Consider the following 17,604-nt stretch of genomic DNA (forward strand, 5'->3'; position numbering starts at 1 on the left):
GAGTGGGCCACCTCTCTGGTATCTCATTTACTAGTTCCCTGCACCTACAAGAGTGATGAGCTAGTCTGACCCTCAGGCGCTGCTGGTCTACCCGGAAGAGATACGGAGAGTGGTGGGTGAGCAGGTCGGTAAGGCATAAAGTAGAACAGAAAGAGCAGGAAAAGCAGAGATGGAGAATCAGTTTATGGGACTAAAAAGAGATGGTCTCCATGCACCTGATGCCTTTACAACCAAAGCATCCATGCATCCTGTGTGAATAGATTCCAAAGTTTGTTCATTGTCAAGTTCCAGACCTTTGTACCCTCAAAGGCGTTGTCGGGATAAGCACAGGTGTAGCTGTATTCTGTGGTCTTGGGTGGAGGGCCATTTTATCAATTGAAATAATCGAAGTGATTGTTGATCTGTTCCTCAAACTGATCCTCCAACTAGACATTCCTCCACCCCCAAGGAGTGTGAATTAAAACCTGCTCCTGCAAGCTGGAAGGTTGCCTAGTTTATACTTAGGTCTGAATATTATGAATGTTTGATTGCTGTCTCTCTAATCAGTATTTGCAAAGTCCCCTTGAAATCAGAGAATGTGTCAGGAGGCAAGTGAAATGTGCCCCATCGAATAGCCTAAGCGCTCAGCGAGTGAACTCTCAACTCACCCTGCTGTGTGGCATGTACTGGTGCCACCTGTGAGAGAATTGAAGCTGTCGGTGTGCAGGACAGATGTATGTGGGTGCAGTACTTACCTCCTGATATTTGGACATCTGCCACAATTCTCTCCGGCCTCAAGAAGGGGAACGGGATGGCCGCCAGCTCAGCAACGGCTGCCATCATGCGGTCCCACAAGGAGATCAAGGTGCTGGGCTTCTCCACTGCAAGGGCATACTCTGCTGGGACGGTGAGGATGATGTTCTCAGTGGCAAACTCTGCCCAGGGGGCAGGGTAGTGCCCCACCGTTTCCAGCCAGTCAGAATCAGTGGTTTCTCCTGTAGAAGATTCAAAGATGACATAATGTACTTGTTACCCACTCAGAACACCAGGGCTACCTTGTTCAATATACAGCACCACAGTTCAAATCTCCATGCCTCCAGAGGACTTCAGATCTTCTAAATAGGTGCTGGAACTCTCACATAAAGATGGCGGAAATGCCATTTAGCCAGGTCTCCCTAATTCCAGAGTTTCACCCATCAAAGCGAACCTTCATGCAACACTCCCTTCTTCTAGTAAATAATTAAGTAATCAAACCATATGACCACCACTTGTTGAGCAGAGTAGAGGTGCTTATGCTTCATGTCCTACTCAAGGTGTTCGTACCGTACTCACCATGCTTGTAGAAGGGTGCACGCACTGCCCCTGTGACAGTGATTGACAAAAGTCCAAGCTGGCATCTGCCTGGCACCAGGATGTAGATGAGGCCGCCCCACAGGGTGGAGATGGTCATCTTCTCGCTCTTAACCTGGTAGACTTTGGTGACCGTTGGCGGCCGGAAGAGCTGCTGTCTCTTGCTGAAGTCATCCTCTTTACCACTGAGGTTATCCGTATGGCATCCAATCTGCACCTGTGAGGTCAGATAGGTGCAGTCAGCATGTGTGAACAAGACATTACTATCATTTGTGTCAATCATCCAGAGTGGAGACCAGTGGACTACATTATTTTTTGATAGTCAACTCTATAAAGAAATGTTGTCATTGTATAGGAATCATATATGGTTACAATTTACATCAGTCAACGCGAAAGGGTACCGGTGGATCACAGACACATTAAGGCAAGTGAATGGAATGCACACATTTGGGAGCCGTGTGTATGGTACTGTTGGCCTGCAACTTTGCATTACACTTCGGAACTTTTGAAAAGCGCACCCGCTTTGAGAAAACTGCATTTACCATGATGCTCTTGGGGTATACCCGCTGGAATGGTGGAGTAGCGTGCGACCTATTGACCTTTTACTTAAATACGGCTCCCTCGAGCCTTCGAGCTGACGAGCTCAGGTGACGCCCTACGCGCCCGGAGAGGTACCAGACCTGAGAACACTTTGGCAGCCTGCACAGCCACCCCTGAAAATCTTCCTACACTCTGCTGATGAAGGACAATAATCCTGAAACACCGGTGTCCAGAGTTGGCCTGCAACTTTGCATTACACTTCGGAACTTTTGAAAAGCGCACCCGCTTTGAGAAAACTGCATTTACCATGATGCTCTTGGGGTATACCCGCTGGAATGGTGGAGTAGCGTGCGACCTATGGACCTTTTACTATGGTACTGTTGGACTTGGCCCTTTTTGCAGGGTCATCCCTGAACTTTTTGCCTTCCTTCTATATTTTGTCTGACCTGTTTTTGTTGGTTTTATGACTCTGGGCACTTTACCACTGCTGACCAGTGCTAAAGTGCATATGCTCTCCCTATTGTAAATTGATGTATGAATTAGTGGTTCCATGATTGGCTAATTTGGTTTACTGGTCAGACCCTAGTACAGTGCACTGAGAGTTCCCAGGACTTGTTAATCCAAATGCTGCTGGTGGGCTTGCAGCACTGGTTGTGTCACCCACAGAAGCAGCCTTGTAAAATGTGTCTAAGGTCTGCCAATGCTGGGCCTGCGTGCAGTCTGGTACTGTCATGCTGACTGGGCAAGTTCACCCACTTGCCAGTCCCTAAACCTTCCCTTTTCTTCATGTCAGACACCCCTATGATAGGCCCACGGGCAGGACGCATTGTAAGTATAAGGTAGACAAGCCCTGATGTGTGTGGCATGTCCTAATAGTGAATTACAGCCATTTTCGTTTTTTACTATTGCAAGGCTACCCGTTCTCCATAGGCCAGAATGGGCTGTTAAAATTATTACATTTTATAATCCTAACTGACTTAGGTAACATGGTAGAAATTCGAGTTTAGTATGCCTGGTCTCAGAATGATAAAATACATCTTTTGTGAAGTTGGTTTTAACATTCTGTGTTTGCAAATACCACTTTTAGAAAGTAGGTATTTGCTTGCCTAACCTTTCAAGTCTGCCTCTGCTCGGTTGTGTATTCCTTGTCTGGAGTTTGAGTGACAGGGCTGGGGGATTCCGGGAGACAGAATGAGTCCACCCAGTGGTGAATAGAGAGATCTGCATCTAGATAGGAGGGAGGAGTTGCTCCTGGGACCTGAGTAGGACTGTGCCTGCCCCCCACAGTGCTGGCACCACCCCCTGTGGTGCGTCTGATGTCTCTGCCCTGCACAGTGAAAGAAGAGAAGGAATCATGTCAACAAAGTGCTCCAGGGCTGTGCTTTCCCTCCACAATGCCGGCTCCACCTCCTGTGGGGCGTCTGATGTTTCTGCTATTCCCCAGCTGAAGTGCTGCTTGGGGGATTGGCCTGCAGTGGTTGCCTTACTGCCAAAGGAAGGAGAAAGGAACTTTCTGTACTTTGCTTTCAACTTGTAAAGGATCTCCAAGGGCTTGGAAAAGAGCTTGCCTCATGCTGAAGGCTCAGGGACAACAGACTTCAACCCCAGCTCCCCAGAGTTCTTGTGGAAGTGCCTGCTGCTGTTTTGGGCCTTCTGAGGAACTGCGTGTCGCAAGGAGCTGGAAGCGTGATTCAACTAAACGAAGCATGTCGCTGCTGCTGCTGTCACACTTTTTAACAAGGGTGCCGCCCTGGAGTTGTCGCACTGCACCTTATCGAGAGAAGGGTGCTGCAACGAAGAGGAAGTGTGTCTCCGTCGCACTTCTGAACAACGGTGTTGCCGCTGGAGTTGTCGCACTGCACCGCATCGAGAGAAGAGTCTTGCAACGAGGAAGAAGCGTGTCGCAATCGCTTTTGCTGCTGTCGCACTTCTGAACAAGGGTGTCACCGCTGGAACTGTCTCATTGCACCGCATCGAGGAAAGCGCATCGCATCCCCGAAAAGCGTGCTGCAGTCGGAGCTGCTGCCGTCGCATTTCTGAACAAGGATGTCGCCGCTGAAGTTGTCACATTGTGCGCAAGCTTCACGCATGGTGGGAGAAGAGTGTCACAGCTGAAGCTGTTGCCGTCGCACTTCTGAACATGGGTGTTGCCGCTGCAGTCCACACATCGAACTGAGAACTTCTTGCATCCCCGGAGAAGCGTGCCGCATCTGGAAGATTTTCGCGTCTTTATTTCTTTGCACCTGAACTTTGCCGCATTCCCATCGCTGCGACATTGCTTGTCATGGAAGCGCAACGCATCGTAAGGTACATTGAAGCAAAGTGTTGCATCTTAAGAACTGAACTGAACTAAGCTAAATCTACCATCTTAAAGTAACAGTATTGTGTATTTTGTCGTTTATGGTCTTGTGGTAAATCTATATAAAGTATACTTATTTTTGTCACTGGGTTACTGTATGTGGTCACAAATGCTTTACACACTGCCTCTGAGATAAGCCTGTCTGCTCGTGCCAAGCTACCAAGTGGGTGAGCAGGGGTTATTTAGGAGTGTAATCCCCTTATCCTGACCAGAGGAAAGGGCCCCTATTTGTCACAAGTACCTACCTCTGCCAACTAGAGACCCTCAAATCTAACGTACATTATGTTATATTATGACATGTAGATTTGTAGAGCTCACAATTACACAGAAGGGTAACTACTCAAAAGGTAGGTCTTCTGGTTCTTGTAGAATCCAAGAAGTAAGAAGGAGGCTCTTATGTGTCTTGCCAGGTCATTCCATGCACTAGGAGCGATGGAGCGATGAAGGAAAACATTCACCTTCATGATCTGGTTTTCTGTATTCGAGGCATGTGAGCAAGTAGGAGTTCAGACAAGCGGAGGTGTCTGGGAGTTTTCCGAAAGCAGATGTGATTGTTGAGGTATACTGCTCTGCCTTGAAAGTGTGGATGAGGAGTTTGAATTGTACTTGTTTGAGTATGGAGAGCCAGTGGAGCTGCTGCAGCTGTTGTAGTGATGCAAGTGCATCATGGAAGGTTGGGTTAATCTGGCTGAAGATATCTGAATAGTCTGCAAACAGCTTTTTGTGATCTCTACAAAGAAGTGTGTTCGAATATCCAGTTCCCATGGTGTGAGTGATCGTTTTCCGGACGCTGATTGGGAGCTATTTGAAAATCTTCCTCTGCATCCTCAGGGCATGGAAGCATGAAGCAGTGACAGCTTTGACTAGGGAGGTCAAGTCAAGTTTGCAGAAGAGGATGATGTGCCTGAGGTTCTTGGCATGCATTGTGAGGAAGGGATAGGTCTTAGCTCTGTTGGCCACAAAGTTATGTTATGTTATAAGGGTCTCTTCTATAGCGCACGGCTACTCCATGGAGTGTCCCGGCGCTTTGGCAAAGAGAACTGAAGAAAAAGTGCACAACACAACACTAACCGTAGGCCGAAAAAGAAATTACTGGGAGAAAAGCCAAGTCTTCAGTTCCTTTCTAAAGGAAAGCAAACTGTTGGCTTTCCTTAAGGAAATGGGAAGCTCATTCCAGCAACGAGGTGCCAAGTACCGGAAAGAGCGACCTCCAATCCGGGCGCGTCTGATGGTAGGGACAACGGCTTTGGCCAGCAAAGCGGACCTTAGAGTCCTCCTGGGGGCGTAGAAAGCCATACGCATTCCGATGTATTTTGGGCCAATCGAATGGAGGGCCTTAAAAGCAAGGGTCAAGACCTTAAAAGTAATTCTCTTTGAGACAGGGAGCCAATGCAGTCTCTTGAGTAACTCCGCGGCTCTTGCCCTTCGCTGTAGTCCAAAAATGGCACTGGCAGCCGAATTCTGCACAACCTGCAGGCGAGCCATCAGGTATTTGGGAAGGCCGAGGTAGAGGGCATTCGCGTAATCAAGACGCGAGCCTATCAAGGCCTGGACAATGATTTTTTATGTCGCAGAGACAGTAGTGGAAGAAATTTCCGCAACATTTTCACGATGCCGAAACATTTTCCTGTCAGCCCTATAATCTGGGGTCTGAAAGAAAGATCATCGTCGCACAAGACACCCAGATTTTTGGCTTTTGACGAGGCAGCATCAGGCGGGAACATATCCCGAGGCCACCATCTGGGATCAGGCGGGCAACCGAAGAACAGCAACTCCGATTTGTCGGAGTTGCACTACAGACTATGCCTCTGAAACCATTCAAAGACAGCGCCTAGGCATTCCTTGATCCCACCGCCGTCAAAGTCCTCACCCTTATTACACGTAAAAAGAAGCTGGGGATATGATCCAGGCACCAAAAGGTTCCGCCACCGCCGCTAGAGGGGCCATATAGATATTAAAAAGGGTGGGGCTCAGGATAGACCCTTGAGGAACCCCAACCTCCAGCGACGGCATTTCGTCAGAAAACGGAGGTGCCCAGATCAGTTGTCGGCGGTCGGTCAGAAACGACTTAAACCAGTTCCACACCGTCCCACGGAAACCGATCTCCCAGAGTCTTAAAATTAGACCGTCGTGGGGAACGGTATCGAAAGCCGCCGACAAATCCAACATGACCAAGATGGCTTTGCCCCCAACGTCCAAAGTCTCTCTTATGGCATCGGTGATCTCAAGAAGGGCTGTCTCCGTGCTAAAATTCGCACGGAAACCAGATTGAGAGTCATGCAAGATATTATTACTCTCAATAAAGCTGGAAATAGAGAGATGCACATGCTTCTCAATCACCTTAGCCAGAGAGGGAAGGAGGGAGATTGGTCTGTAATTAGCGTGAATAAGGGGATCTAAAGATGGTTTTTCAGCAGCGGCAGAATCAAGGCATGCTTCCAAGCCGGAGGAACCTCTCCCTTTGTTAAGGAAGAGTTGAGCAGCGGATTGAGCAGGATGTTAACTGCAGGCGCAACTCTCCCTAGACATTTCGCTGGACACGGGTCAAGTGGCGAGCCCAACTGAAGCCGAGACAGAAGATCAAGGGAGGAAGCAAGAGGGATAAGAGGAAAAACAGAAAGAAAAGGGCCTTGCTCCTTCAATGATGGTGGTAAAGTGATCAACTGGCAAGCAGATGGAATAAGGCCGGCATCAGAAAAGGAGTCCTGAATGGATTTGATTTTATTGGTAAAGAAATCACTAAGCTGGCTAATCCAGACTTCGGTATGAGAATGGATGGGCGTACTCGGAGAAGGGGAGATAACTCTTTTACGATCCTGAAAATTTCTTTACTTGTGTTTTCCGCAGCCTCAATTCTGCGCTCAAGATAGACTTTTTTTCCGTCCAAAATATGTTTGTGGTACAGTCGTATAGCATCCCTATATTTAATTTTATCAACAGGGTCATACACGCGCCGCCAAGCTCTTTAAGCCCTCTTGCAATCTTGGCGCATCTTGCCTAGAAGAGGAGTGAACCAAGGGGCCGAGGCGTGCCTGCCCGCAGATTTGGCTGGCTTACCGGGGGCTAGCTCTTCAAATCTAGCTGTAAGCCATTTTTGAACCAAATCAAGGTTTTGTTCCAGATTACCAAAGTACAAAGTAGAGTCCTATGTGGTCTTCCCAAAGATTACAATTGCACTTGTGTCATTTTTCAGGTTCAGACAATTAACCCACTGGACAATTTCACTCATGCAGGCATTGAACTTGATCCGGGTACTGGGCATCTTATCTGTGAGGGAGGACGTTGATGTTGTGAGAGTGGATGATGCTGGCTAGAGGGATCATGTCTGCGTTAAAGATGGTCTGGGTTAAGGGAAGTTCCTTGCGGAACTCAGAAGATGAGGTCACACGCGTCCAAGGTGTATGGTTCCAGGCTGACTGACTGGGTCCTCCCAGTCAGGAAGGAGCATATCCATTGAGTATGTGCTCTTGGATTCCGATGGTGTGTAGGAGTTGGACCGGGTGGAATGAGCTGGGAGACTGTGGCAAACGCTGGAGAGGAGTCAAGGAGCATGAGGGTCGCCATTCCTCATCCAACCAGAATAATGTGGATGTCATCTGTGGTGGCGATGAGGGCATTTTCCATGGTGTGGATGGGTCTGAAACAAGATTGAGTGGTGCTGAGGAGTTGGTGGCCATTGAGGTATTCGGTAAAGCATCTGTTGATGATTATCCCTACGATGGTTCATCAGATCGCACACAGATCATCTTAGCTCAACTGGGCTTGTACGGCCATGTGAATCCAAGACTCTGCTCTCAGCTGAGTCAGAGCCGCATCCTCATAGCAGTTTGATGGACTTCTCAATGAGTTTAACTAACCCAGCAGGATCACAATACGTTCTTCACAGACCTCACAGTTAACACTCAGTGGCAGCTCTTTCCATGACAAGCGGTGTCTTACCTTCAGCTGTGCTCCGATGGCTGACGGTGGGAATACCATGGATGCGTTCTGCTTTGGGTGGAGGTAAAGGCCGGTGCTTCTCCAAGCTGCGGCTCCTGCAAGAGGTCGCACATGGTTAGAAGGAACATCATGAAGAACCGCCTAATAATACCCACGTTCAGTTGAGTGCAAAGAGTATGAATTGCAAATGTTCATAATTTGTGAGTCACAGATTTGACGTACACCTCATGCACCATGAGAAAAACTCAATGATGCAAGGCAGGGACCATATATGTATAGTATCACAGAAATGTCTAATAAATCACATGACTTAGTTCTCACCAAGAATACAAGAAGTTGCTGAGGTGAGATCATAGGAGTGAGCAGAGATGGCCTTTATAGGAAACAGCTTTGAAGCCACAGAACAAGCTAGGTTTTGAAAATTGATGTTACGGGTGCCAGGGCACGCCTTGCTTCAAAGATGGGCACATCTAGTTAGCAGAGTTACCATGTGCAGGAACACATGACAGTTACAAGAGACCTTAGACAAGCATCACATATTTTAATTGTAGGTTTATTATAATTCATGAAGATGATCTGTTATTGATGCCCAATTTCAACATGGAATGCAAACTCTTTGTGTTCCACACACAAATCAGATGTATTACATGCATGGTCAATTATATGGTGATTGTATGTGGAATGCATATGATACAGGGGCAGGAGTTGGAGTAACACTCTCTAGGCGATGTATGGGAAATGTAGCAAAAGAGATAAGCCCTACAGCAGGTCTGTGTGTCTATGTGCAGAGTGCTTGTGTATTTGTCAATTACAAAAGATCAAGAACGGCTGACCAAGGTTATGCACAAGTACTTTCAAAGTATGGTGTACGTGTCCATGTCCTGTGCACAGTACATCCAGAGTGTGCCGCACCAACACTCTACTGCAACGCAGATCCCAAAGTTCATATATAAAAGGACGGTGCACCAGAGAAGAATATCCAAAAGCTCCAATAAGTATTAAACAATTCCTTTATTCAGTTCCAATTAAAACAAACTCCTCAGCCAACGCATTTCGTTCACAAGGCACTTCGTCAGGGCTATTTCATAAGAGGGAATTCACTGGACCTGTATCCGTTCTTAAAATCTGATAGGAAGTAAGTGAAAGACTGCTTCACAATTGGCCAATATGTTGAGTGGCCAATATCTAAAATATGTGTGGGCAGTACTCTGAATTCTGAAACGACAACAATTAAGGATCCCGCCGTATGATAGCTTTGGGAAAGGTTTGAATCGCAGTCACTAGTTCGTGTCGCTGATAGTGCAGAATAGAAAGGTCCTAAAAAAGGTCAATTATATGGTAATTGTATGTGGAATACATATGATACGGGGGCAGGAGTTGGAGTAACACTATCTAGGCAATGTATGTGAAATGTAGCAAAAGTGATAAGCCATACAGCAGGTCTGTGTGTCTATGTACAGAGTGCTTGTGAATTTGTGGATGTGTACGCTCTGATGCCTTTTTTGCATGCTTACACGTGAGGTGAGGTTATGTTCCCACCCCGGGTATATCTGCTGCCACTCAACAAATGTGTTAATTATTGCTTTATTATGGGCATCTGTTGCTTGATGGTGCCCAATATGAAGCTGGCCCTGGAATAATTATGTGAATAGTAGGGCTGTAAATTCAAATGTCCCTGGTGGAGGAGCCATCTGCCCTCCTGTCACCCATTTCCTCATGTAGGTTGGTCAAGTGGTTTTCCAGTGCAAGGGACTTATATCAGATCTCCTAACTGATGCTCCACACATTTTTGGATGCTTCTCACCTCTCTAGTGCTAGAGTCAGTTAAGAAACAGAGCTGCACAAAAATATATACCTGTTGTTATAGGTCACCACTGTGTCTTTGTTCCGGACATGGAACGACTAACGGTAGGTGGCAGCTGATATGGACACACACATATTAAACACCTTCCATCTCTGCTCCTCGGTGGAGACTGTCTACTGCATCTCTAGGGCAGATTCCCAAATACGTTTTGGTGGGTTTGAAAAACATGCGCTGGTAAGATGCCTCAGAGAAGTGTTCAGCACTGCTTTGCATTACATTGAGTCAAGGGGGTGTTTCATAGGGTATATGGGTGTTATCATGCAACTATATATGTTGGACTCAAAGATATATCTACTAACAATGACAGACCTGGTCTTTTAAAAAAAAAACTAGAAATCTTTGAGAAATGCATTAAAAAGGAGAAATGTTTTTATTTCTTCAAACTTCCAACTTGGCATGAAGAGTTTGGAGTAATTCATCAGGCCCAGTGCACAGGCCTTGGAGGTGGCTGGCTCTATCCCTGCAGAGGCTTGATTGGCCTCCTGAGTCCCGTGTAAGGTTTCAACATAATCCTGAAGGAGTCCGATTAAAGAAGCCAATTCCATCATCCATTGCCTGCAGTAGCCCTCCACCCCCGAGAAGGTGCATCCTTGGGAGACCATGACAAGATGCAGTAACTTATAAATTGCTTTGATCTGATTGGAGGGCAGATGATTCTCCCCCCGGAAATGTTGTGACTTACATATTTAAGAGGGGGAGATGGAATTGAAGATCTATTCCCCTTCCTAGCTTCTTCAGGAAGGAGGTCCATGAAGCACCTTACATTAATCGAGTGAGGCAAATGCAAGTATCTAGAGTGGCTGGATCTTGTTTCAAATCTTGGAAGAAGAGGGATGGTGGCAAAGTAAAACCCTGTGGAAGTCCACACCAGATTACTTGACCCCGGGGAACAAGAAGATGAAAGTAAGACTGTGTTTATCTTCAGAGATAAAGAAGAAGGCAAAACAGAGATACACAATATTAAATCATTTGGAAGTAGCAAGAGTATTTGATGGTGTGGTTACAGTTTTAGGACCAATAATAAAACTGGGTATTACAACATTATTCATGAGTGCCGACCCTGTACAGATCTGTACATTTCCATAACAGGTTTTTTTATCTGCAAAATCATTTTACAGACACACTGGAAGACGACACTGGGATCCCCTGTTTTAGTAAGGTAGAGATGATGGGTCAGATTCCATCTTTGCCTTCTGGGCGTAAAGGGTACTATAGAATTCAGGGCAGTTTCTTCAAAGGTTTAAGATTAATCTTAACCTGTGGCTCAGAAAGAACACAGCCTACAACATTTGTGTGTCCATTCCACAGGGCTTAAGGCACTTGAGAAATATTAATAGATACAGACACATTAGAGGTTTTTGAACATGAGTTACAATTTCACATAAAACAGAGAAACAGATAATACACAACAGTTCAGTTTGCTTAAGAGATCTCTCCCTAGCAAGGATTGTATGACACTATATAAAGAAAGGAATATAGAAATTTAAAAATAACACAAAAACAAAATAAAATATAGAACAGAGTCCTGTGCACATGAATAAGGGTGAAGGTTTTAATGTAAAAAACAGAAATTCTAATTGGTTTTTTTGTAGACATTAAGCCAGTCGACATCATAATGGAGATTTTTAATCCAGATCAATACAGAATGAACAAACTAGCCAACACGTGTTTCGTCACAATGTGGTACAATTGTGACTCTTCAGGGCTGTTATGTTAGCAAAGTATCAATGGAATCGCTGTACCAGTGATAATTCCAACCAGGTTGCGACACGGGTAGTCCACAATAAATATACGGTTAAGTATTCTAAGAATAATCATGGAGTCCCAATGGTAGTAGGGACGCTGGTGACGGACGTGTAAGTCAGTGACCAAAACGTTCTGGGCACTAGAATCCGGCGTGTAAAATACATCTTCAGGTCCAGAGTATTGATCTCTCAGTGTAGGATGATAAGCGGTTCAAGACAAAGGTGGAGAAGCACTCTCTACAGACTGGTTCCAAACCTCAGAATAAGGGTCAGGGCAATTCTCTTGGACTTGTGGCAGTCTCAGAAAATATGAAAATAGTAATGGTGTATCTGGGAAGGAGCATCACAAGGGAAGGCATGGAAGCCATTATAAGTCTATGGTAGTAACTTGTTATAAGTACCACAAGGTGGGACATTACAAGAGAGGCTGTCAAGAGAAGGAACTTGGCCTAGTGACACCCGTAATAGCAAGCATGTTCCATGCAGGTGAAGGTTTCTGAAAGGGACATGTTGCACTCATCACAGTAGCTATGGGCATTTGGGACAGGGACCCAGATCCTCTAAAGCACTTCCATCCTAATACAATAGGATTTGTGCAGGAAGTTAAACTCAATGGGAGGACTGGGCCTGTAGTAAGGGAAACTGGAATCCTCCGCACTGTGGTTGAGTAGAAGGGGCAAGCGAGTCGTTGGGTCAAGAAGGCTAACAACGCGCTCCGTCACTTTGGAAAAAGCAGTTGGCAAAAAAAGTCACCCAGTAATAACTAGAAAAATATAAGTGAATAATTATAAAAAATAAGCAAAATAAGTAAAACTGTATTTCATATTTAGTTCAGAAGCAAAAAGAAGATTAAACCACAGGCATCTGAAAATTATGACGTAAAGGAAGAAAATAAAGACTATTAAAGTAAAAAATAGGATTAAACCAATACATCTAACCTATGTCTTCCTGTCAGACTGCAACAAATATAATATAAATATAATCTGTCACCAAAATCAGAAGCAAACAGCCGTATAAAACCAAAATGTACAACCAAACTGAAGTAAAGATAACATCGAAAATGTCAGTAAATTATGTACACCTATAATGTAAAAATATATTTATATAATTATTTCGAGATTTTAATATTTAATTCTATAACTCACAGATAATGTAAGAAACAGCAACATATCAAATTCTAAAAAAAGCTGTTATTGGAAGATAATTTTTGAGTAATGAGAGCACCACCTGAACCCTGCCTGAAGCCTCAATGAAATATAGTGTAATGGTTAACATAATCACAGAATACCTTTAAGACACTCTCTACATATATAGACTCTCTATGACTCAGTATGCAATTAATCAAAGATTCCCAAAAGAATAAGGATTTCTCATGTAGTTAAAGAATTAGAACTTAATTAAGGGAGAAAAATGATCCGGAATAGTACAATTCTATTATTGCCTTATTCTAGAAATTAACTTTTGATTCTAAAAACAAAACTCCAATCTCAACTTGTTATATATCCTTTCTCAATATGAGAGCTATGACATTTTACTTTCCCTTAATGTGCTGCCAACTCCCTTCCCTTTCTCCCCCTCCCTTGCTGGTTTCTAACCCTCTCATGCACCTGCAAAAGCTGCGCGCCTCCTCGAGCATGATGGGTAATGGAGTAAAACTGGCGGGGTCCCCCGGGTACCTCCAGACTTCGATGCTCGGAGTTTTGGGTCACTAGAGTGGCCTCCTTGCCTGTCTCGCGTAGCCCTTATACGGTGGTCTGGAGTCAGAGCACCGATTTTGCTGTTCGGGCTTGGTCTCCAGAAAGAGGGGTAAACCGCCTGCCCTATAACAATTCCTCACATGTCTCTGGACGGTATCATGGCATCTGGTCATCTTCTTCCTCTGTCTTCACTCCACCTTCCTCACTTTGTGGGGACCTGTGTTGAATTTCAGGTAAGTTCTCCAACTCCATACCCTCTTATGTGAGACTGTTTCTGACACAGACCAAGGTAAAAACAATTGAAAAAGTTTTCTCCTATCATCATGAACTTAACAAATCTGCATTTCAGTTGCATGTTTGTCCATATTGGACACGAAACTGGAGCTTGTCGGCAGGAAAGACTGTCCATTCCTAAAACCAAAGTCTTGCGGAGAATGTTCATGCCTGGAATAAATGTTGGCAGACACAGATGAAGCATCATATCTCTTTATGGTAACCACAAAGGCTGCAGCTTTTGTCCCTTTTGTCCAGTTTTAGCTTTGACAGGAAAGACTCACCAAGGTACTCCTGCTTTGTTCTAGTATTGTATAAGTTTATTATAGACTGGTATGTAAGCGTTTCTGTTACCTTTCTTGACCAGTTAGAATATTATTCTAATGCATGCTTTGATTGTGCTACCACCAAAAAATGGCATCACAGGAAATGTTAGACAAAATATTCATCTCCCCCATTATCCCAATATTACAGAAATAGAAGCGAGGAATGGCCTGTCGGACCTGGGGGAAGCCAGTCCAAGCTCACCGGAACAACTGGAAAAATACTTGAAAATATCTTTCCAAAGGATCCTGAAAATGTATTCTAAACCCAAAAAAATTAAAATTTCCACAACACATGGATCATCAAGAAAAAGCACTAGTAGCACCTAAAAGATATGACGAAATAGACATATCCATTACATTCTAACAACACTATATAAAAGACACCTTAACGAAACGACAACCACAATATCGATAGACGAATTATAATTTATGCTGCTAACATTGTAACACATGGATCACGAATGGCCCATTTAAAGTCGAGCGCCCCTCCATTTAGTCAAATGTACACAATACATGGTAAATACCAAAATACAAACATCCCATGAGTGTGTGCGCAGCTACCTGACAAAGTGCAATTTATATCAAAATGCTAGCCCATGTAAAGCAACAAACTAACAGCTATAACCCTAAAAAATCTTTGTAATTTTCGACCATGCCAGGATTTTCATTAAACGGAAAACCTATCCAAACCTGTCCTGCAGCTGAAGGGTGCTACTATCACTTCAACCAGAGCATATAGAGGAGCCAACACAAATCCACTGTGAGCATAGAATACACAACTAACTTTGAATACACATAGCAAATACAAAAACTAGAAGCTTTAGCAGACGTCCCTTTACCAGAAGTCTCTAAACACTATCACATTCTTTTTGAAGCCTCCTTTTACCAAAAGCAAGAAACAAGCTCCACTAATTGATTATATTGAATATGCGTTGGTTGTCCCCTGCACCAAGCAGGAACCGACTCTAACCCAAGTATCATATCCCATGGTGGGAGAAGCAACAAAAAATAACATAGTAGAACGGTGGAACAATTTCTACCAAGAAACCCTTGAAAGTAGCAACCTTACACCCTACCATTGTTAGAACTACTCAAAAGAAAGGCACTGAATCCTAGCATGGAATGTTTAACAATCAAGGCCTAAGGAGGAGCTTCGCGCGCACCCAAGATGGTCGCGTGAGCACAGGGCTCCCGGACCCTCGCCACCTCCATCGACTATCCTGTACTTTATCCTGGTTCAGACGACGGGTGTTTATTGGCACGGTTCTACTGCTCATTTATTTGTTTCAGCGAACTTTTTTGGACTTCGGGGTCCAGAGCTACAGACTGTCGCAGTTTTCTGGCCTGCTCCATGGTGACGCCCCGCGCTATCTTGTCTCGCTTGCCGTCCAGTAAGTGAACAACAACGGACTGCCAGACTTGCGTGGGCTGGCGACCGCTTTCGGTTTCGATTCCTGTCCGGAGCTCAACCTGACTTTGTCGGCTCCGTGGACGGCCGGACGCTCCTACACCCTTGGTCTCTCCGCTCCTACTGCCGATCTGTAGCGGCCTCTAGGTCTGAGACTGGCACCACCTTCGCCCTTTTGGTCCTACATTTGCCACCGCAGTCACCATTTTTACCCGTCAACAGGCGACCCGTACGGGTCCAGGATCCAAGATGGCCACCAAGCCTGAGGGTGGGAAGCGCGGGTCTAAACCGGGCGTTCGAGGGAGTGCCCTGCAAACGAACATTATGGACCGGTACACTCTAGCTAAGGGATCGCCGGGAGCAGCAGCTAAACCCTCGACGACAATGCCGGAGGACTCATCGATTGAGGACGAGCCCTCGCTGCGAGATCTCATGGGCGCCATCACCGGTATGAAGGCCTCATTGGGGCAACCATATGAGGCCTTGACTCTCAAGCTGGATACGGTGTCGAATGATGTCAATCTGATCAGGGCGGACTTGGCGAAGACGAATGAAAAGGTCAAATCCCTGGATCTTAAGACCTCTAGCCTGGTCACCGACGTCTCTGACTTGCAAGCTGAAGTCGGGAATCTGAGGAAAGCCAATGATTATTACTCTGGGCACCTAGAGGACTATGAAAGTCGTGCCAGGCGCAATAACATCCGCCTGATTGGGGTCCCGGAATCATCGACTGCTGCTTCGACGGACCTATTGGTGGAAGACCTAGTGCTGAATCACCTGGCGCCCAAGGGTCTCAGCAAGTTTTTCGCTGTCGAACGTGCACATAGGATCCCCGGCGGCACACCTAAATCGGGTGCTAACCCTCGACCCATCATTGCGAGGATCTTTCATTTCCGGGACAGAGACGCTATCCTGCAGGCTTCGAGGCAGTCTGGTCCCATTGCCTTTGAGAACTCTACTGTCAGCTTCTATCCGGACTTTACACAACAGGTCCAGAAACAGAGGCTGGGGTTTCAAGGGGTCAAGAAGAGACTCCGGGAAAGGTCTATGAAGTATGCCATGCTCTTTCCGGCCCGTTTGCGAGTGGTACATAGGGATCGTACTTTTTTCTTCGACCATCCTGGGGTTGTGAGTGACTGGCTCGACACACTGCCTACGGATCATGAACCTTTTGAGGACTCTGGCAAGTCGGATCGGGCGGGGGGTGGCCCGACGGAGCAAGAGTAACTGTTGACTTTGACCCCGTACCCTTCCCGTTGGCTTTGAACTGTGCTATGCTGTGTTCTTAATGTTTGCAAGTAACAGTCTTTTTGGGGGTGGGTGGGGGGTGAACGGGTCCTTTCTCCTCCTGGGTTTTCTTTTCGTAGATTAGTTGGGTGGTTGGGCGACAGGCACACTGCGAGTTTATGGGGCTCTTTGGTCTTCAGCAGGGGTGCGGGGTGGGGGGTATAGTTGTTTTGACTTTGTTGGGGGAACTGGGTTGTTTGTTTGAATTTTATTGTTACTTGCAAGGCGAAGGAAAGGCGCACTCCTGTTTTTTGCAGTTGCTCTGGGTGTGGGACGGGGGAGGGGCTGAACATAGGGATGGGGGGTAGGGGACTTCGGTTATTGTGTTGGAACGTGAACGGGTTGGGGGATGGGATTAAGAGGCGGGTGGTGTTGCAATTGCTGAAACGTTTGACTCCAGATGTTGTTTTACTGCAGGAGACTCATTTGCTCGGCAACAAGTGCCACGCTTTGAATAGGCGGGGTTATCGCCTTGTGGCGCACTCGGGTTTCACCTCGGGCTCTAGGGGGGCAGGCATTCTGGTTCGGACCTCCCTCCCCTTGGCCATTGATGATGTCATATTGGATGATAAGGGACGATACGCCGCCATTGTGGGGCGCTGGGAGGGGAAGGTTCTTATTCTGATTTCCGTGTACGTGCCCCCGGGCCTCCAGGCCACCACATTTGCTGATCTGAGTGGACTTATCCTGGGTCTCCCCGAGGGTCTGCTTTTGGTTGGGGGTGACTTTAATGCGGTGGTCTCGGGGATGCATGATCGTCACCCTCCCAGGGAACTGCCGAAGGCCCAGACTTGGTTGAGTGACTTCCTGGAGACGCTGGGGCTCACTGATTGCTGG

The 17,604-nt window shown here is 46.1% G+C and overlaps 1 protein-coding gene across 1 annotated transcript in view; it reads right to left on the reverse strand.

Moving 5' to 3' along the window:
- LOC144773663 (TRPM8 channel-associated factor homolog) overlaps positions 1-17,604 on the reverse strand; it is a 93,934-nt gene that overhangs the window by 18,439 nt on the left and 57,891 nt on the right. Inside the window, exons 4-6 of the mRNA XM_078658811.1 lie at positions 8,168-8,262; positions 1,312-1,546; positions 735-974 (exon numbers count right to left, since the gene is read on the reverse strand). Of these exons, the coding sequence (XP_078514937.1) occupies positions 735-974; positions 1,312-1,546; positions 8,168-8,262 (570 nt within the window). The remainder of the gene's footprint in view (positions 1-734; positions 975-1,311; positions 1,547-8,167; positions 8,263-17,604) is intronic.

The sequence above is a fragment of the Lissotriton helveticus genome, chromosome 8 (assembly GCF_964261635.1).
Source record: "Lissotriton helveticus chromosome 8, aLisHel1.1, whole genome shotgun sequence".
NCBI lineage: Eukaryota > Metazoa > Chordata > Amphibia > Caudata > Salamandridae > Lissotriton > Lissotriton helveticus.